Source organism: Mchenga conophoros, linkage group LG13 (assembly GCF_057382185.1).
Source record: "Mchenga conophoros isolate Kocher_MC1m ecotype Shallow Benthic linkage group LG13, M_conophoros_male_GT1.1, whole genome shotgun sequence".
NCBI lineage: Eukaryota > Metazoa > Chordata > Actinopteri > Cichliformes > Cichlidae > Mchenga > Mchenga conophoros.
The window spans coordinates 8,887,837-8,909,577 of NC_140538.1; the positions used below are offsets into that span (position 1 = coordinate 8,887,837).

General features: G+C 39.3%; 1 protein-coding gene across 6 annotated transcripts in view; it reads left to right on the forward strand.

The window, feature by feature from the left end:
* Positions 1-21,741, forward strand: part of kcnq5a (potassium voltage-gated channel, KQT-like subfamily, member 5a) — a 115,649-nt gene that overhangs the window by 89,032 nt on the left and 4,876 nt on the right. The window contains exons 7-15 of one of the 6 annotated variants that reach the window (XM_085296274.1): positions 20-115; positions 3,685-3,873; positions 4,008-4,102; positions 6,000-6,026; positions 11,657-11,710; positions 13,804-14,045; positions 15,284-15,392; positions 19,456-19,587; positions 19,848-19,964. In XM_085296274.1, the coding sequence (XP_085152400.1) occupies positions 20-115; positions 3,685-3,873; positions 4,008-4,102; positions 6,000-6,026; positions 11,657-11,710; positions 13,804-14,045; positions 15,284-15,392; positions 19,456-19,587; positions 19,848-19,964 (1,061 nt within the window). Of the gene's footprint in view, positions 1-19; positions 116-3,684; positions 3,874-4,007; positions 4,103-5,999; positions 6,027-11,656; positions 11,711-13,803; positions 14,046-15,283; positions 15,393-19,455; positions 19,588-19,847; positions 19,965-21,264; positions 21,370-21,741 lie in introns of all 6 variants that reach the window. The other 5 variants (XM_085296275.1, XM_085296277.1, XM_085296276.1 and 2 more) reach the window with 5 other exon arrangements.

A 21,741-nucleotide genomic window follows, 5' to 3' on the forward strand; every position in this document is an offset into this window, starting at 1 on the left:
CTTTGTTTTCTCCACATAGGGCATCCTAGGTTCAGGCTTTGCCCTGAAGGTGCAGGAGCAGCATCGACAAAAGCACTTTGAAAAAAGGAGGAACCCAGCTGCCAGCCTCATCCAGGTAGATACTCAGACATGCAGAGAACAAACACACCTCACCTCGACTGATGTTTTTTTTCAGTAGAAGCAGCTGAGTACCAGTGTGAATAGAAAAAAAAATTCCCTTTATGTGAAAATGTTCATGGATTTGTGCGTAGTTCACGTCCATTTTGCCTGTTTTTAAATAAAAGCATGAGTGTGTCCACTCTTTACCCTTTGTTGAAGTGCAGGTGTGCATCACTTCTATTACTGTAGGGGTGTTTCATTAAGAGCGTACTTAATGTGAGTGTGTGTGTGTATGTGTGTATTATGCTCTTCTCGGCCTTGTCAAGGTGTAGTTGGTGATGACTAACAGTGTGTGAGGCACACTGCCGACTCTCAGGTCCAACTGCAACACACACTGCTGGGATTTATGAGCCGTTTCCATGGCGATCATTCCCTGGGCGGACGCTCCTTCAAACTATCACTTATTGTAATAGACAAGACCAGCTGCATTGCTTGCTAATGAACAATAAATATCTGCTGTGGAGTGTGTTCCCTGAAGTGCGCAGCTAAATGTGTGTGTGTCTCTTTTTTGCATGTATTTGTGAGACTGCATGTGTTTGTTTTTGTGTAGGCGTTTGTCTGTTCTGTCTACCTTCTCCTATCTTACGAACTACCTTGCACTACTTTCTGAAATTTTCCGGTCAGTAATAGAATCCAAACTCGAACGTCTGAGTCTCACGCTGCTGTTTCGAATGTTGTTCTAATCTGTATCGGTTATGATACAGATTAGACTGTTAGACACAGCTAGACAAAAACTTCCTCACACTTTAAATCCAAAACTCTACTGCTGACCCAGTTTTAAAACTGCATATTTGGAAGTGGAAATCTGGAAATCTAAATTGTTACCCAAACTGTCTGTCATCATTTGCATCTGTTTCTTAATGAAGGGGTTTCTAGACTGTCATAGTAGCCTGACAAGATCTTTCCCTTTCCAAGGATATCTACAAATGCGGCCAAGAAGTCTTGCATTTTCTTCCCTCATTGTCCCATATCCGCTGTCAGTCGTTTGACGAAGCAACCGAGCGATCATTGTCATGCTTGTAAAGAACTATCTCATAGTAATGTAAATATGTCAATCAAACTAAACCAAAGGAAATCTAAAGCATACAAACAATGGAAACTAAACTTCACTGTTGGTCACATGCAGCAGTCTGGTCTTAATATCAACCTGATAGCTCAGGGAATGCCGTTGTAATTTCTTTATGTTCTAAATAGAGCATATGTCGGTGCATATCATGTGTTTTAGTGAATAATTAATGGTAACATTAAGATACAATTTCTTAGATACTTTGCCATCTGTTTGACAGCATCTTCCTGATGAAAATAAATGAGTAAATAATTTATACATAGCATTATGGATCCACTTTATTCTCACTGTATGCGCACACATGGTATGGGTGCTTTTCCCTTCCAAATAAGTAGTCGGATGATATGGGTAAAGTTTTCATAAATATTTATATGAATAATTCATTAAATCAAACCAATGTTTTGTCTGATCTCCTTGTTATGTATAAATATCTGTTGTTAGCATAGACGAAATCCAGTTGGAGCCCAACTGATCCTTAATAACCCACTAAGTGAACAATTAATCCAGTGTGTTGGTCTTGTTCCTCTTTTACTGGCTGTGTATCAAGTATCTGGTCACTGTCTGTTATCTGCCAAGTTCATAACATTTTCCTCAACAGGTAAAAGGAAACTTGGAAGCACCTGTGAAGTGTTAAATATGTGGACGGCGTCATTACTCTGTCGCTTCACTCCCCTCATCTCACGCAGCTCTCCCTGCTTTTAATCGCTATTTTCTGTGTGTGCATAACAGAATATTACTACTGTCCTCAAGCCTTCACAGCTGGTCAATTCGAAATTTCAACATCTGTCATGGTCGTTTTGCCAAATAACTTTTTGTGTAATTTTCAAAACAAGATTGAATCTATAAATGATAAAAAACTGTCCACATAATAATCAGCAGCCAAAACTGACTAGCGTTTGGCAGGTGGTCAGTGTTAATTTTCCATCCTGTCTGTGTGAAGTGTTTATATTTGGGTTTTCCAAGTCATGTCTGAAATCTTGTAACCATACCTGGCAAGTTTGAGGAGGCTGAGTCAGCTGCAAGTAAATTATGGTTGACGATGTAAAGGAAGCAACCTTTAAAAGATAGGTGGCACACAGCTTGTGGCCTCATCAGTTATTACTTTTGAATTAGGTTCACTGTTAATCTGGCATAGAAGACTGTATGACCGGCTCAGTTAAATAAGATGATGTATAAAGAGTACTTTGTGTCCATCACTGGCTCTGACAAACACCCTAAACACACTGATGTCTCATCCTGCCCCACTGTTACAACTTGCTGATAACTTTACCAGCAAACACGCGATTTCCATAGATAAATTTAAACAGTCTGTTGCACTTAATATTTCTCCTGCACTGAATTTAGAAGGTGTCCTAATCTTTTAGTTTAGCCTAAATGCTAAACTAAAAGCACATATATTTTGTAGACATAGATATATACATGAAAACTTGATGATTTTTAAGTTTTGTTTTTTGTTTTTTCTGCTGTTATTTCAATTATATTTGCATGTTCGAAATAAAATTATATCTATCTATCTAAATGCCAAGAAGCCATTTAATTTCTGATGTACAATCACCATAGCGACAAAGAGCAATTAAATCCATGCACAGCTAAAAGGAAAACAATTCACGGCTCTCCACACTCTTTGTATTAGGCGGCTGTGTCTCCTTGTCACTTCCATCTGCCAGCAATAAACTGATAAATGCCTAAGAGCAGATGTTTGTGTGAAAGTATTACGACGGGTTAAAGAAACCCAAATGTTTTTTAAAAGCTGCTGAAATTAAAAAAAATAAATACAGGAATGACTGAACCTTTATAAAGACCATATTAAAAGCAAAAATAGGAAAACTGAGAGTCAACATGCTTATGTAGGTAGAAGGCACATTTCTCACTGATAGGTCAAATACAATCTGGTATATTCCTCCAAGGTAGGCCTCCAAGATATTTTTAATTTTATTATATTTCTTAGGCCAGCTAGCATTAGATTTCCTACAGCTAATAGCCATATGGTGCTAAAATAATCCTTTGATATTGTGAAATCCAGCAAACCTGATGCTTTTTGTTAGCATTTCAGCCCATGTTTGCATTTTATACAGATATGTTTTAGACATATATAACAGATTGCACTCTGTCTCTGTAGTTTAGCATTGCTTTGACAAAAGTTTAAAAACTCCTTGCCTAAGTAGAAGTTAATATGGAATAGCATTAGAACACTGGTTTCACACTTTTGTTCATATCTTTGAGAAACTATGTCAAATTAACTACAGTGACTGTAAATGACACAATTTACTCTTCATGTCTGTACGGACAACCTCCACAATATCTGCCAGGTGGTTACAGGCTTTTAAACTGGAAGTTACGTTTTCACATAAACCTCAGTCTATTTTTCCTCACCAAGTTTGTGTCATTTCTGTGTGTTCGTGCGTGTGCACATGTGAATGTGTTTGTGTCTTGTCCATCTCTGCTCCTCCCCCACCCAGGCAGCTTGGCGTATGTACTCCACCGACGGTGCTCGTCCCTACCTCAGAGCCACCTGGCACCACTACCAAAGCGCTCTCCCCCCCCTCAGGCATGTATCCCCTCCACCAGCACCACCACCATCACTGCCCCACCTCCCTTCAACATCCCCCAACCGCACCGCATCAACACTCCCCCCGAAAACTAATCAGGTTTTTCTTTTTCCCTCCTCACTTTTCTTCTCTCACTTCCTACCCAACCTATATGATCCTCCCTCACCCCTTTTTTGCTCCGTTTATTGTTCGATTTATCATTACTTTATTTATCCTGTTGACTCTGCACGTAGTGTGTCTGGCGTAGTTATGCTGCTGATGAGAACTCGGTTTCCATTGCTACCTGGAAGCCTCATTTGAAGGCGTTGCATACCTGCAGCCCCGCCAAGTAGGTAACAACTTACAGACTTACAATCATGGCCTCTGCTGCTCAGCCCTCCTTCTCATCTTTTCCTCCTCACCTGGTGTGTGTTCACCTCCTCTGGTGTAACCTTGGCTGCTGTTTCATTGCATAACTCATTGTTATGAATCATTGTAACGTTCTTTTTTTCATAAGCATACCAAACTCTGGAATGTTTTGCTGATGGCATAACTTTCACTATCCTCAGATTCACACATAAGATTTGTCAAATCTTATGTGTGCAACATATATGGTTGCTGATGTGTTTTGTTAACAGTTTGTCTGATGATTGAGTACATTTTGTAAATATTTAGTGCTGAAAATGCCTGCCAGACAGGTTAAAAGAAAATGCAGGCAAAGGTCATTTCAACATTAAAAAGAAAGAAAGTACTTTTTAAATTTTTTGGACTGTAGCACAAATTTAACAGATGCCAAAGATTATGAGATGCCATTAATTCAAATTCTAGCTGACTTGATGTTTAATTAAACTATGAATTCAGCCTGGGTAAAATTAGCACATTACTTTCAGCAAGTCAGACAGAAATATTGAGCTGGCATGAATATGAGTGAGTTTTGCGATGTACTAATATTTGTTTTGTCCTGCATTTTTGAAGCTGTGCCAGTATACAACCAGTCTTGTGGGGGGGAAAAGGTTCCACACGACTGTATGCAATCCTGTTAAAAAAAAGTACACCCCATGATTCAGAGAACCACCTTCAGAAACAGTAACTTAAGTTAATCATTTTCTATTCACATCTGCCTCTCACATGTTTTTCAGAATTTTTCAGTTTGTGAGGTTTGTGGACATTTGTTTAAAAATCCTTCAGGTGACAGTTGTTGAGATTTGGCGCTATGTGAATTGAATCATTCATTCACGTTGAAGTGTGGACTTTGACTGCACCTTGATTGTTTTCTATTTCATAGATTTACTTTGTGCTTGGCATCATTGCACTGGTGCGTGTCCCAGTTTAGGGTAAGCTTTATCTGTCAGACAGATATCCTCATGTTTCACTCAAGAATACTTTGGTATACTTTATGGTCAACTCAATGAGTGCAAGTTGCCATGGTCACTATCATGCTTGACAGTTGGTACGACGTATTTGTGGTAATATGCTGTTTGATTATTGCAAACATGGCACTTCGCATTATGGCCAAACAGCTCCACTTTAGCCTAGTCTTTCCAAATTAAATTGTTTAAGTCTTTTGGTTTGTTAAGATGCAACTTTGCAAAGCTAAACCATGGTGTTGTAATGTTTTCACAGAGAAGAGGCTTTCCTCTGGCAACACTTTAAATAAGCCATAGATTTTTAGCTGTTTTTTGTAACTTAACATGCTTACTGAGGCCTGTAGAGTCTGACATGTAGCTCTTTTTTGTGCGTATTTTTGCTGATCATTGCAGGGTCTAACTCTGCGCTGAATTTGCTTTGAAATCTACTCTTGAGAAGATTGTGGCATTGTGTTAACATGTAGCTGAATGATCCAGATCAGGAAACTGCCAAAATACTTCTTTTATAGAGGTGGTCACACTTACTGATGATCAGTTAGTCACATGCACCTGGCTGCTACTTATCCTCTTAGTTACTGTAGAAGCAGTGAGGGTGTACTTTGTTTTTTCTCAGGACTTCATAGAGTCCTAAAAAACCATGACTGTACTTTTCTGATTTCCATGTCTATCCTTTACCTAACATTTAGCCTTGTGGTGCATGGCTGCTTGCATGTGATGAAAGTAATTAAACCATTGGACTCAAATTTATTTCCTTTTGCCTCCTTTTGGCTTGATGCTTCCCATATCCATTAATGGCAACATCTTTACAATCCTCATTTAATCTGCTGGGTTACTGATTTCTCTCCCTTTTTCTCCTCTTTTCCCCACTAACCCTTAAAGGAAAGAGCAGGGCGAGGCTACTTACAGGTTTGTATGACTCTCAGCTCATACTGACAAAGACACAAACACGTAAACAACTTAACATGTGATACAATTGTTCGATTATTTAGACGATTGTTTAATGACTTACACATTTTATAGACTGATTTCTGCTCTTATCTGGATTAGCTGGTTGTTTACTCCAGTCTTAGTTCGTTTGTCATTTGATTGTGTTGACAAATAAGAAATGGATGGTTTTTTTTGTTTAGTGACATTTATTGCAGATTGCAGCTGACATCAAAGGGCAGAGACAAAAGGCTCAGTTTCTTGGTTTCTTTATTGATTTATGGAATGACTGAACCCTTATTTGCCCTCACATTACTTAACAGAATCTAGCCATAGTTTTGATTTGACATATGCTAAATGTACAATATTGCCCAGATGAATTGGAGAGGAGAAAAACTGTTCAAAAAGAGAGAGGCTGTGCTGCAGTGTTATGATACAACATAAAAAGGGTAATGAGCAATAGTGGACAGTTAATGATTATCAAGGCTGATTTGTTCTGATAAAAGAAAACCAGATGTGCAGTGTCACCCTTTACTTATTTTCACTGTTAGGAAATTCTGCTAATATATTGCAGTTCATTGATTTGAACTAAAACAGTGACATAATTAAGAGGTCACAAATGAGACTAGCACTCAACCCAACAATATGAAATTTCCCCTTGTGGGACTAATAAAGGTATATCAATTCAATTCAAACAACAACAGACACTGAAATTCCTCAGGGCCCAGGCGATATACTTAGCAAATTTGAAATAGACTGAATGACAGGTTTCGAAACACACACACAATCTTGTTTTCATTTCTTAGTCGGAACATCTTATTGCCATAATGCTTTCCCTACCTGCATACCCTAACCATCAGAAATGAATGCCTAACTCTAACCTAACCATAACCTAATTGTAACCATGACACTATGGTTTTTCTCAAATGCTAAAACACATTTCAAATGTTTCCACCATGTTCCCCAATGTCTAAACACAACACCCTTTTCTAAAGCTACATAAACACAACCACACCTTTCCACTGCAAAACTCAAACTTTCACACCAAAAGAGCAGCTTGAAGCTTTCAAAAATGTAAACAATATACACATCATTACACACTACAGCAAAACAATTGAAAACACAATGCTCAATTTGTGAGAAGGTTCTTTGTTTCATAATTACATATTTTTAGAAACCATACAGTAACGGATCGTCATAGATCTCTGCAGAGGATTAGGCATTTAGATTTGTGAGTTTCATATGAAGAGTATAAATCTATAGAAAATCCTGCATGTACGTACACTACTGTAACACAAAAACAGAATCTATTGCAAACAACAATACTCCTGAAAACATGATCAGGGTGTGAAGTTAGTCACACCACACACACCACAATCACTGTGCGGCATCATGTCGCTGTGCTGCATCGGGCCACATCACCTCATCCACATCGCAGGCTATATTGTCTCTTGCCAGGCACCGCGGGAAAAACGCCCTGGAATGGCAAATCCATCCTTGGAAGGCCTCCGCTGGGATGTCAACACAGGCCAGCTCCATTGCCCTTAGGTTCTCTCTTGTGTATGGTTGTCTGTCATAAACCTTCCATCTCCACGATGAGAAGAACTCCTCTATACGGTTCAGGAAAGGGGAGTATGGTGGCAGACAGACGTTTAAAAAGTGGTCACTGTTGGTGGTGAACCACTCTCTGATTTGGTTTGTTCTGTGGAAGCGGACATTGTCCCAAATGATCACATAAATGTGATGTGCGGGCCCAGGATGGTCTTGTTGGCGGTCCAGGAGGATGTCTTTTAGCTCTTCTAGGAAGGTGAGGAGACGTTGGGTGTTGTAAGACCCAAGGACAGCATGCCGGTGGACACGCCCCTCCAAACCCATGGCCACACAAAGGGTAATATTACCCCCCGTTGGCCAGGGACCTCAGTGATGGCTCTTTGGCCAATGATGTTACGGCCTCTTTGCCTTTGTTTCTGCAGGTTGAAGCCAGCCTCATCCAGGAAGAGGTACTCATGAGGTCTGGTCATCACGTCCAACTGTAATATCCTCTGTGAAAATGTGAAAGTGCACAGGTGTTCAGAACAACAGTCAATCAGGTAGCACAGTATTGTCCAGAAGTAATGTAGGCCACTGAGCAACACAGTATGTACACTAACTGTACTGTGAACATGGATACTTACTTGCACATACTCGTAACGCAGGTCTTTGTGTCGCGCAGAGTTGCGCTCAAAGGGAACCCTATAGACCTGCTTCATCCGCGTCTTTTTGCACCAGACAACTCGGTCTATTGTGGCCAAGCTGACATCGTCAATGCTCTCAAAGTTGACATTATCGGCAATGACTTTGTCTCTGATCTCCCGGAGTCTGATGAGGTTGTTCCCACGAACCATATCCACAATGAGGGTTTCTTGTGCTGCTGTAAATATGGCAACCCTCCCACCTCTATGTGGCATTCTTTCAACTCTAAAGAAAGAAACATGTGTTGTCAATTGGCATGTGTTACAATACAGTCACAACTGATTTGAAACCAATAGACTACTTTCACAGGTTTGTAAAACTTTATTGTGACAAAGAAAGCAAACGAGTACAATACCTGTTGTGTTGTCTGAATGCCCTGATAATGGTGGCCACGGTGAACCTACTCAGGTTCGGACGGACTCTTAGTCCTGCTTCAGCCATTGTCATGCCATGGACAATGACACGGTCAATGACTGTTGCTCGCATCTCGTCCGTAATGATGGTGCGAGGTTGTCTTGCACTCCCTCCTGGACGTTCTCCTCTCCCATGTTGGCCTCCTCCTCTTCCTCGTTGGCCTCCTCCTCTTTCTCGTTGGCCTGCTCCTCTTCCTCGTTGGCCTGCTCCTCTTCCTCGTTGGCCTGCTCCTCTTCTTCCAGGGCCAGCTCTTCTCCCTCCTCTGCATCGACTTCCTCTTCCCTGACTCTGCCTTCATCCATTGTGTGTTTGGAATCTTCGGCATACTGTGCACTCTGAACTTGCTTTTATACATGTGGTCACAGCATTAGCAACAGGTGTCTTCAATTTTGAGTCGTTGTGTGTAATGAATGACGCCAGGTCTGTTCATTGTGTTCAAATATTGCTGACTGTGGCAAGCATGTTGCATCACATGAGCTTTCATTTGAGAAGATGAGCAGAGTTCTTTTGCAACTTGTGTTTTAGCAAGGCAAGATGTGTTTAGATTTATGACGACGGAGGATTGTGTTCTGTGACTAGTGTCTTCATGTGACATGTGTTTATGATATTGGTAAATGATGGCTAGATTTAGTAAATGTGTTTAGACAACCGGTCATTTGGTTTAGAGCAGGGGTGGGCAATTCCAGGCCTCGAGGGCCGGTGTCCTGCAGGTTTTAGATCTCACCTTGGGTCAACACACCTGAATCACATGATTAGTTCGTTACCAGGCCTCTGGAGAACTTCAGGACATGTTGAGGAGCTAATTTAGCCATTTAAATCAGCTGTGTTGGTTCAAGGACACATCTAAAACTTGCAGGGACACCGGCCCTCGAGGCCTGGAGTTGCCCACCCCTGGTTTAGAGGATTGGCTTTTGTGTTTTAGCATTTGAGAACAACTGTAAAACCATATTTTGAGTCTCAAAAATGCCTTCAAACTCATGGGGACGTGCATTTTGTCCCCATAAGGGACTGTTGGTCCCCACAAGTGTAGTAGTATTCAAGTTTTGGTCCCCATAAAGATATGTAAACATGGTACACACACACACACACACACATACAGACATGCAGGCACACATATGGTGCAGAGACTGTGCAGAATTTAAAAGTCAGGTAGGCAGAAGTGTGGTAATGGAGACAATTTTTTAATTATGAGCAATTGCTCAGCAAACAAGTGCTACTTTCAAACAATCTTGTGAAACAACAGAATGCTTTTTCTTTCAATTTTTTTTACCTCAATTTTCTATCTCAGTTCATAAACTGTGATGGTGATTGTCTTTGCCGTGTGTCTGCGTGTGTGTGTGTGTGTGTGTGTGTTTGTGTGCATATGAACGCACACCCTTCTTCAAACACAGGAGCCTGTACCATGTCTGTACCATGACGCACATTTTCCATTGGGATTGTATTTATATAACTCATCAAACACAAGTCTAGAAGAGACAGACCAAAGTTGAAAAAGAGGGAGGAGAGGGGAGATAGAGGATTTCAGAGAGGGGAAAAAGACAGAGAAAGATTTGTGAGTTTAATTATGCTAGTATAATTTTTACAGTGCAGCACTTCTTTGGCAACATTTGGGGACCTTATGTTGAGACAGCAGCTTTTTAAGGCATTTACACTTAAAACACCACCACACATACGTATATAAAAAAAACAGTTTACACTCTCAGTCAAACACACAAGCAAATGTGCTTCTCATCCTTAAACAAAATAGCATTTAATTAGGCTTTGTTGCTTTCACAACAACATTAATTCCCCAGAAATCCTTCTGTTTAAAAGACTGTGTTTAATTAGGTTTTCCTTTCTTAGAAACAATTTACACTCGTTTAATCATAATTATGCACACTTTTATGACACTGCTTCTCTTCTAAATGTTCTCCTCCACCAAGGGAACTCATAACACTCTCTGTTATTAGTGGTTTTACAGACTGCCAACTGTGGCTGTTTGGCGGCGGTAGGTGCCGTGGTAAACGGCTGGTGGTTTTTGTTTAAGCAGACTTGTAAACACCAGCAGTAGTAAACATTAGGCGCACCACAAAGTGCTACAGCAGGCATCATGCTGAGCATAAGTGTGCTGGATATTGGCAGTGAAAAGAAACATGAAATAAAGATTAACGGCGGTTTAATCATTAGGTTATGCGTATAGACAGGTGTGTGTGAGAGTGTGTGTGTGTGTGTGTGTGTGTTCATACCTCCATGTGCAGTGAAGTATAACTCAATCCCACTGATAGTAGTAGGTAGACTTCCAAAGAATTTGTCTTTTTTCTAACATTTCCTTTGTCTATTTTTAACCAGAGAACTATTTCTCATCATTTAAGTGTGAAATTATATCTCTAGCCGACTCACCTCCTTCCTGATAAGAAAACATTTCTTTGCAATGACACTGTTCATGTGAAAATATTTATTTATTCCACAACACTGTTGAAAAACCAGCATTCACTTCAAACTGGGCCAAATAAACTGGCAAGCATGGCAGCTTTTAATTTAAAGTTTTAGACAACGGAGGAGAGGAGACAGAACATATGGATTTGGTTTGCTTGTATTGGATGCAGTATTTGCACATAGATTCAGTTGGACATACTTTGTACTAATAAACTGTCAGTTTAAATTCTGATAAATGTCCAGTCTGACTCCAGCTCTGCAGCTCAGGGATCCAACAACAATGGCACCGACAGGAAATTTGTTGGATTTGTACTGTAAATATGTTTGTCTTCCCAAAAGTGAGGGAAAACTGAGTACAGGTGGTTATACCCATTCCCATCCCTCTTTGAATTATATCCCCTGCCCCTGTGTTTGCTGTGCATCAATATTGACTGTAGAGAATTTCTCCACTGTGAGCTGAAATCTGCTCCAGGTTTAATATCCTCCCTTATTTATCCCTTTCTTCTCCATCCCTTTCCCTCCATTTCATTCATCTGTCCCTTGTGCTCTAGTAAGGGTCTAAGTAATGGAAGGCTCTTCAGAAGGTATTCTCGGAAATATAGGAGGTACCTACAGTACTACCCAGCATCCTCTCTGCCCTGCCCTTAGCCCTTAGAGTAACTTGTGAGAATGAATGACTAATGGCATGGAGGAGAACAAAGAGAACCCCACTTAACTGCCTTCTTACAGTGCTTCCTTACCCGGTTATTTTTTTATCCCATAAAGGAATTTGTCTCTTTGACTATTGCTGCCTGCTGCCTGTCTATCCCAAACAAGTCTTTGTTACTGCATTAAAAATTAAAGGGAATTCCACCTAAAGTCATTGCAGAAGTAGACTTTGTTTTACAAGGTACTATTTTCAAAAGCAATACCAATTTTTTTTTTCCTTAATATGATTAAGGAAAAAAATTGCAGCAGTAAACAAATTGCATGTTGAAACCCCTTTTGTTCTTAAAAGGATTCAATAAACTGACATTATGGCATGCTGCTTGTCACGACTCTTTCCTAATTTGATTTCATTTAATTGCAAATTATGGATATTTATACTAGTTTCTCAGGGAGACACTTTAATAAAATAAGGAAATCATGGATCTGGGCTTGTTATCCTAAATTATCTCTCAACAGCATATATGTAGCTCTTCTATATTTACTGTTAACGTCACTGTTACATTACTGCTGTACCTCCCATTTAAATCATTATGCCAATCAATGATGGAAACTATGATAACACAAAAAGATCTATTTCTCTCCAACTATTTGTCTCAGTCCACAATATTGGATTTTTATTTCTGTTTATTAATAACAGTACGTGTATAATATCACATCGTTACTGTATTGCTCAGTGATAATTTATAGTTTTAGCTTGTGCATTGCAGCACTGAATTGTGTTGCTACACAAGTAAGAGAAAGGAATGGTAATATTGCACAGGTCTGTAAGTTTCAAGAAACAATAGTAGATAAATTGGTAAATTGATCACTGAATCTCAGGTGAGATACTGTGGTCTGAACAAAAAGATGATTTTTTTTGACATGGAAATTGTGCTGGAGCTTTGCATCTCTCTCATCGATCTGCTGCATTGCATGCTGATCAATTTGCCCAAGAAGCATACAGTAATAGTTTGCTGCAGTGCATCTCATTGATTTTGAACTTTCTGCATACCCAGCAGCCCCTTAAAGGTTTCCAAAGATGTGAACATTATGTCATGAATTTCATTTTTGTTTGTCATTTTTAAATGTTTGTGATATCATTAGGTATTTATTTAGCCTGACAAAAATTGGGGTGATAGAGGAAGACCAAGTTTGTTTGATTTAATAGAAATAAAAGTGAAAATGTGATCATAAATAACTACATTAAACAGTTATATGCTTCAAAAAACCTCATTAATGATTAACCTTTTGATACTGGTTTTAGTAGACTTACCTGTGACTATTAATTACCATGCTGGAAGCGATTTGGCAACAACATTCGTCTTGGAAAAATCTTGTTCTTTTTGCAAGTAAAGAAAATAAAATCTAAATTAAGATTTTGTCCAAAAACATAAAAGATCAAGCACCATCTAGAAATTTTAGAGGCTTTTTCTCAATAATGGTGTCATTTGTTTAATGTCGATTAAAAATGACCGTGGTGATGACGGTAATGTTACTATGCTTCAGCTGCGAATGACGATTACAACACCTCAGGATCACTGAGGGTTTGTTTTTGGTGGCTTGGTAGGCAGTCTGGCACTGTTCTGGTGTTTTGGGCATGTCAGTTGGATGGATGATGTTTGGTCTAAAGGAAAAGACAGAACAGTGCCCTTTGTCTGAGCTCTGAACTCTTCTCACTCTCTGAGGGGAAATAGGTGTTGACAGCATCCCCTTTTTGTCTCTCTCCTAGTGTCTCTCTCTGAACCCCAATCTGTGTCACACATAAGCTCTTTCTTTGTCACTTCAATCCTTAACTCACATTCTTCACTTTTTCCTCTCTATATCTGATCATTCTTTCTGTCCCTCCTACCCCCCCCCCCCCCGTGTCTTTTCTCTCGCACATCTTTCCTACTTTCCTACTATATTACCTCTTTCCTTTCTACTGATATGAATGTTTCTCACCATATCCGCTGTCATCTTCTCTGCTCCTCTGCTATTTTCTCTCTCTCTTGTCTTCTCTCCCTCCATGCAGTCAGAAGTTGAGCTTTAAGGAACGGGTCCGCATGGCGAGCCCTCGTGGTCAGAGTATGAAGAGTCGGCAGACGTCCATGAATGACCGCCAACGCTGTTCCCCTGGCAACGAGATGGTGGGCAGCACAGAACTGATGGGCGGCAGCCCTGCCAAAGTGCAGAAGAGCTGGAGCTTCAATGATCGGACCCGGTTTAGGCCGTCTCTGAGGTTGAAGAGCCAGCCTCGTACAGCTGTCCCAGATGGTGAGCTTGTAATGTTACTGTAACCAACCAAACCAATATCTGACAAATGACACTTTCAGAGAAATATGGAAGAAATATGGGAGTATATGTAAAATGCCCTGTGGAGTTACACCTATCAAGACATTACCTTAAATATAACCCAAAAAAGTTAAGTAAAATAAATTCAACAGTATTGTAGCACGTTTGAAAACCCAGTTATCTTACCCCTAAATTTGTGAAGTAGTTCGAGATGTGTTTTGGATCACTGCCCTGCCTCCTTTCAGGTTCAGTCTTTTAACTGACTGTGTGACATTTGCACTCAGACTTATATGATTAGAAGAGATTTAGTGGAATCCATTCTTCCAAGTTTCTATGCCATCGTTCCTGTGCCAAGGTTGTTCATTTCCTCAAACAAACATTTTGCCCTGTGGTTAATTATAGTTTGGTAAAAATTTGGTTAAGGAAATCCATACATTACAATTCATTGTTAATATAGCTGATTATTTGTTATTGCTATGTCCAGTTTAATTTGTTGTCATTTTTTGCCAATTTTATGTTGCCAACTTTGTGGTAACCATTTATGATGGTCGCATCCTGTTCTAACAAGCAGAGCAAAGCAAAGTCCATAAAGACATGGATGAGCGAGTTTGGTGTGGAAGAACTTGGCTGGCCTGCACAGAGTCCTGACCACAACCTGACTGAATTACAAGCCAGGGTTTCTCATCCACCCACACCCAAGTTTGTGAATGTGATAGCTCGAGAACAAAGCAGCATAGCAGCTTCAAATTTATACCACAGGTGTATCTGTTAAAAATTTTGGACAAGTTCGAATCTCAGTGACCTTGACCTTTAGATTAAGTTCAGAGGTCAAGTTTTCTGAAAATCTTGTGAATGCTATAACTTGAGGTTCCATAGAATTTTGAAATTGATGATTTTATAATGCTTATTTAGTCCTCTTCAGGTCCACATCTCCCACTCTAATTGTTATCGGTAGTATCAAGGATATACACCCTCCTCTTCCATCTTATATCGCGGAGGTGGCAAAAATATGTCAGTTTCTTTGTTCCTGTCTTAAATATCCCAAACACAATATAGATTTTCACCTCCTAAAAGTCAAAATAGTATCATTCGGAAACATTCTCACAGACTCTTTTCTCTTCCAGCTTGCAGAAAGTTGCAAAAGGTTTTTGAGTTTCAAGACTGCAGATGCTTTCAGCAGAGCAACATTTATTGATGACTCAACACTCTGTTTCTTTCAGTGGACACAGGCATGACCACAGAGGAATCCTTTGATGAGCGAGGGTGCCACTGCGATGTTACTGTGGAGGATCTATCAGCACCTCTCAAGGCTGTCATCAGAGCTGTCAGGTGAGGTCCTGCTCCAAATAAACTTTATGAGTGCTTTATGAGGTAATCAAAATCAACCCCAAATCACCAAACTGCTTGAAGACTTTGGGAGAGCAATTCTTTTTTGAACTAGAAAGAACCAGCAAAAACACATTCAGATGCTAATATGCAGTCACACTCAAGAAGATTTTATTGAATTTTCTTACAATGTCGAAAATAGGGAGTACTATTACGAAAATAAGACAGATAGGGAGGTCACTTCTGCAGTTAGCTTTCCAAAATCGTGCTTTTATCCATTATCCTCTTCACTCACATTAGGTGCCAAAACTCAGTCACGTCTCACTTTTCACAGCTTTTGTTTTCATTTGTTGTTTAACACTTTAGATATATAATTGCTTTTTAGAGAACTGGATGGCAAGATTGATAAAATAAATCACATATTTTGGTAAATGTGAAGATGATAACTCCCGAGCTCTACCCACTTGTTGTCTTGCTGTCTAGTTAAAAAATGGCAACAAAATTACAATTTCAAATTTAGGCCTTTTTTAAAAGCAGTGCACAAACCATCTGTGGTGTCAGGTGGGCTACCTTTATCTTCTATCATATACTCTTAACCCTGAAACTACAACTATTTCTAAGCTCTAGTTCAAAGCAGCAATAATGGAAACATCATTTTGTTAGGGGTAGGAGATTGCAGTGATGTTGCACGTCGCACATTTGGATCCCTGGGTATAATATAATTCCATTTTTTGAGATGTCTTTGTGCCTCTGCAGTATACATGAGTCTTAGTGCGTTAGAATCAGCTGTGTCAGTGTCACCATAGATAATGGTCCTTACAAAGTCAGGATTAGGAGGCTGGAGCAGTGACAGCTGCATGTTTGTAAGGAAAGAGGATCTCACAGATTTCCTTTTGGGACCTTTGTGCTTTTCTCATTAGCTTTTTTTTACATGTTACTTTCACTGTCATCTGTTGGTTAGGCTTAGGCACTGAAAACTAAATTCAGTAAAAGATTGGGGTGTGGTTTAAAATATGCTCCTGGCAAACCTGCTGATGAGTTGGGAGTGACAGCCCCATCTCACTAATGCCATAAGAGCACAACCCACCAAAAGGACACCTTCTGACTTAATAAGCCACGTAAGCTTTTAACAAAACAGCTTTAATTGAGGCCTTGGGGATGAGAACGGTCTGAACCAATTCAACAAAACCATGAAACTCTGATTAGTCTAATATATGCACTTTAAAGAGCAGCCAACAGACAAATAGCTAGCTAAATTACAGGCTGCAATATATTATACCAGTGGTTCTTAAACTGTGGGACGTAGAGTCTTTGGTTGGTTGCAGAACCTCTGCAGGTGGGGAACAGAAAACCAGGTGAAAAATAGGAAGTTAAATATAAGTGAAGAGAAAATGCAATTTATAATTGCCAGTTAACTTAACCAGCAGAGAAGCTGAGGGACGCTGGGGTAGCTGGAGAGAAGCAGTACAGGTACAAGGACAACATGCAAAGATCTAACCCTGTGCCAAATAATTCTGAAGCACTAGAAAATAAATCAGAAAGTCTAAACCTAACAGAAATATTTGATTAAACTACGAATAGAGCAGAACGCTGAAACTCTTTATATACTACCACATATACACCCGCCAGCAGACCAACAGTCAACTAATTAGTAGACTTCAGAATATTATACCAGTAGTTCTCAGAAGCAGGCATAGGAAAAAATCAAGTTCAAATCGAATGTTAAGCAATTTCAGGGAAAATCAATTAGTAGGGATTTGGTGATGCTATTTGGCTGACCCTTACTTAAGCTGTATTTTTTTTTTTTTTTTTTTTTTTTTGCTGTTGATGAAAAAGTGGCAAATGAGCTCTTTTTGGCTTCTGAAGCAAGACATGCCAGAAAATGTTCCTGCAGTTTCTTGCACAGAAGCACCAGGTTTCCAAAGTCTACACTTGGTGTGTAACAAGCTGCTGGTGCTGAAACTGTAACGGTAATAATAACTAAAATTAAAGAGGATGATGTTATTAGTATTTTTCTTTGCTAAATGCTAAATTGTACTAATTTTAACAATTATGCAAGTGAGAATATTTTCCAAAATGCTAAATTAGTCCTTTTAATCAGACTAACTAAAGTGTTTGTGCTAATAATAAAACCCATTATTTATAATTGGTTATAAAAGATAATGGTTTATTGAAATGAAGTTTGAGATTACCCTTTATCAGCAATCCAACTAAATTGTTGAGTAGATTTATTGTCTACTTTTACATATATGTCCTGCATGTTGGAACTAATAATACTGCTATTGATCACATATTTATTTTTTATCTTAGTAGTTTTACCTCTCCTGTGCTCTCTAAAGTCAAGAGTTTCTTCCCAATCAACTGGTAATGTGACGGCACTGACCCGTATTTATGACTGCTATAGTGCATGAATATAGTGTGTAGATGTGTTCTAGCTGAGCCTGCTCTCTTTCACTGGCACCGGCACCCTGTGAACAAGTGTTTATCCTACTAGCACCAGATGACTCTCTCACTCCACCGCTTCTTCTCACCTTTTTTCATTGTGCAAATGTCTAATTTCATATATGAATGAAGTATTTTTTAAATGGCCTACTTAGCTGTAGTTTCTATATTTTCTATGGTTTACTAAGAATTAAAATTTTGCTGCCTCAATTTTATAGATCATGAATTCGATTGTTTCCATATAATAAAGAGACAGATTGTTGACGAGGTAAAAACTGGATAAATTCAGCATTTAAAAACCATTAAAACAATTTACATTTATCAGCTTTTTAAGGCAGGGGTTCAATAATAGTTCAGTAATAAAAAGACAATGAATCATGTGTGAAAACCTGAAACCCCTGGCATGCCCTTAATAAAAGCTCTGAATTATTGATACAAGATAAAAAGCCAAATTATGATTTTCAGTTTTCCATCTTCAAATAGTTGTTGCCACTGCTAGTATCCCTGCATTTTGTTCCATGCTTTTTTTTTTGTTTGTTTTCCTTCTGTTCAGTTGTCATCTTTATATAGAATTATGGAAAAATAAGCACATGCACTTAATATAAATGGTTAAAGGGGTTGTAAGTATACTTACAACCCCTTTAGAACCTCACATTTGTTTCTCCAGGCATTTGCTATAAGTTTGTTTATGCATTTCTGAGGTATCTTACAATTGATCTTAAACTCAATTGTATTCTTTCTATGTCAGATTTTTCATTTACCAGATTTTATCATTGTGGCCTAATGGAGAGTAGTCAGTTATGTAACAGTTTGAGTGGAATCTTTTTGTAATCCACTCTTTAAGCGAATGAAATCATTCTGTCAACCTTTTGATAGTTCAGTAACAGTATCCACTCAATCATTCTTTTATCTGATCTGGATTATTGTCAAGTTTAGGGGTTTACATGCAAAGACTTTATATCATCCTTTTGTATAATGAAGCTTATTAAACCCCTCTATCACCATCATCATCTCTTTCTAGATCTACATACAGTTGCACAGATAAACTCCCATCTACGAGCTATGCTGCTGCCACCTAACCCTGGCTGGTCTGCACACTCAGCAGGCCATTCTCCATGGGCAGCCAGATCCCAGGGTTTTCCCAGGGTGTCGGGTTGAGGGCTGGAGACCCCCTCCTCTGTCAGGGCTGTTATTACACAGGGTCATCTGTCACTGCTGCTTCCATTTAGGCAGTGAGAAAAATAGGCAGTGGGAAACTACCAGAAACCACTGGGGACTCTAAATGAACCAAGAGGCATAGATCTCCTTACCTGGATCAATATTATTACTCAGCAGCGGCTCTGTTCACCAAATAAAAGGAGAAAGAAAATTACACTCAGGTTTCACAAATTCGCCATTACGCACTGGTTTTCCATCAGATACTTCAGAAAGTATTTGAAATTTTGTGTTATCTTTGTTACACTCCAAAAAGAAAAGATCAACAGTGAAGCACAAGAACCTCTCTGTAGGTTTTCTCAAACTTACTGCTGCCACCTAATGGTGGTGTTTAGTAATTACACCCTAGATTTCACTTAAATTGACTCCCAGCAATCACTGTGTGTGTATTTGTCTTTTGCATGTATAGGATCATGAAGTTCCACGTAGCAAAGAAGAAGTTTAAGGAGACGCTGCGTCCGTATGATGTGAAGGACGTGATTGAGCAGTACTCTGCAGGTCACCTGGATATGCTCTGTCGCATCAAGAGCCTTCAGACCAGGTCAGGAAACGGCATGCACATTGATTGATATTGACAGATTTCTGTGTTCCTGCTTTCAAAATCAAGGAATTTATAGATGTATCAATAACCTGAGCTGCTATGTGTTGATTTTGCTGCAATTCGAGCTAACGCTATAGGTTATATAGCACGTCACAGAAAATCATTATAAATTAACTTTAAACTTTAACATTCTTTTAAGTACATATTTCTTTTCCAAACTAAATACATATGTGTAGATGTGTGTTCCCTCTCTCTCCCAGACTAGACTCTGTAGTGGGTCCTCCTCCAAGGCCTTTGCGCAGCCGTGGAAAGACCTTTTCCTCTCCCTCCCTGCATTTATATTACAGCCAGACCAGCAGGAAACGGTCGACACCGGGGTTAGACTCACCCCCTTTTCTGATCCTTCTGCCAAACGCTTCCCTACTAACTTTGCCAGCCAGTTTGAATTTGCATATGCTTAGATGTATTTGAACTAATTCAGCCAAATGTACAAATATAACTTATCTTAATACTTGAAGCAATCTTGGTGCAGTAATCATTTCACTGACTTAATAAGTGGACACATAGAAAACACAGGCCTTCTAGGTGAAAAGTCTGTCAAAATGGCATACACATAGCTTCATGCCACACATTACTATGACCACCGTTATTCTTCAGCACAGACTGAAGTCTTCTAGGTGAACTTTCTAGTATTTTCTTAAAGCAGTCTTCAGGAATAGTTTTCCAGGTTCTTGAAGGACATTACAAATCTCTTCTTTGGATGTTGGCTGCCTTTAGTTCTATTCTCTGTCCAGATGATCCTACAGTCTATGATGGTGCGTGGTTTTCTTTTCAGGTATGCTTTGACTGCATTAGCAGTGTGTTTGGGATCATCGTCAAGCTGATGAATTGAGCCATTGCTTTCCGCATGGTATTGCACAGTGGATTAAAATCTGATGGTACTCATCTGCATTTGTAATTTAGTTTTGATAAGATCCCCAACACCAGTGACTGAAATGCAGCCCCAAATCAAGACAGAGCCTCCACCACGTTATTTATAAATAGGTGTACAGTCAGTGTTTTCTTCTCTCCTGACCTCCTCAGTATAGACCGCTGACAATTTGAATCAAACTTTTCTCATTTGGATTCATCACTCAATAACACCAGTTCTTGCTTTCTCCCTTTTTCCCTTCCTTAGCAATGGCTTATTGACTACCACCCTTCTACTGAGATAGGTTTTGATGAGGCAACATCAAACAATAGCTGGATTAACTGAAGGGCTCGATGCAAATCTTGAGTTCTGTGTCAGGTCTTTGTACAGTTTTTTTTCCTATTTGTTAATGATAGACATTTAAATGTTGTTCTTCTGCAGTAGATATGGTTTTAGGCCTACCGCTTCTTCTTTTGTCCTCTATCTGTCCAGTTTCCTTAATTGCAGGACACACTGCACAGCATGCTGAAACATGCCATGTTTTTGACTAAAAGCATTTTAGGAATCACCTTGTAGAGAAATACTATTTTTTGCCAGTCGACCTGTGTTTCAGTCGGCATTAGGCGGCCTCATAAACAAAAAATCATTCATTTGAAAATGCCATCCTTCACCTCTGTGTGTATCTGTTCATTTATGTACCTGTGCTTAAAGCTTCATGGTGTTAAGTCAGAGAGAAGTGCCTGATCCAGTTTTTTTCCTATCTCCAGACTGGCCAGTGCAGCAGACTCTGGTCGCACCCAGCCAAGGAATATGTCCTCTCCTGCACTACACTATTATTACAGCAACCACATGAAGAAGCTTTCTGGCTCAGGGTTATTCTATTTCACTTAATTTAATTTTAGACTTTAAAATCCTGCCACATGCAGCCATAGCTGCTAATAAGTGCTATAGCAGTGGCAATCGGGTTACTGCGAGCAGATATAAAATATCTGAAATGTATTAACCTTCCCGCAGAACCAGATGGTTGGAGTTTACAGTAGAACATGTACTTAATACCAGAAGGTTTTGACAATAACTGAAAGGCAAATTAAATTCCAGTACAATTCAATTCCTTATTTTAACCCAAAACTTGATGATTTTAATATGTTAAACTCCATCCACATGGTAAGGTTTTTATTAACCGTGTCTGACACATAAATATTTGAAGTAAATGCAAACAAACCCAAACACAGCTGTCTGACATC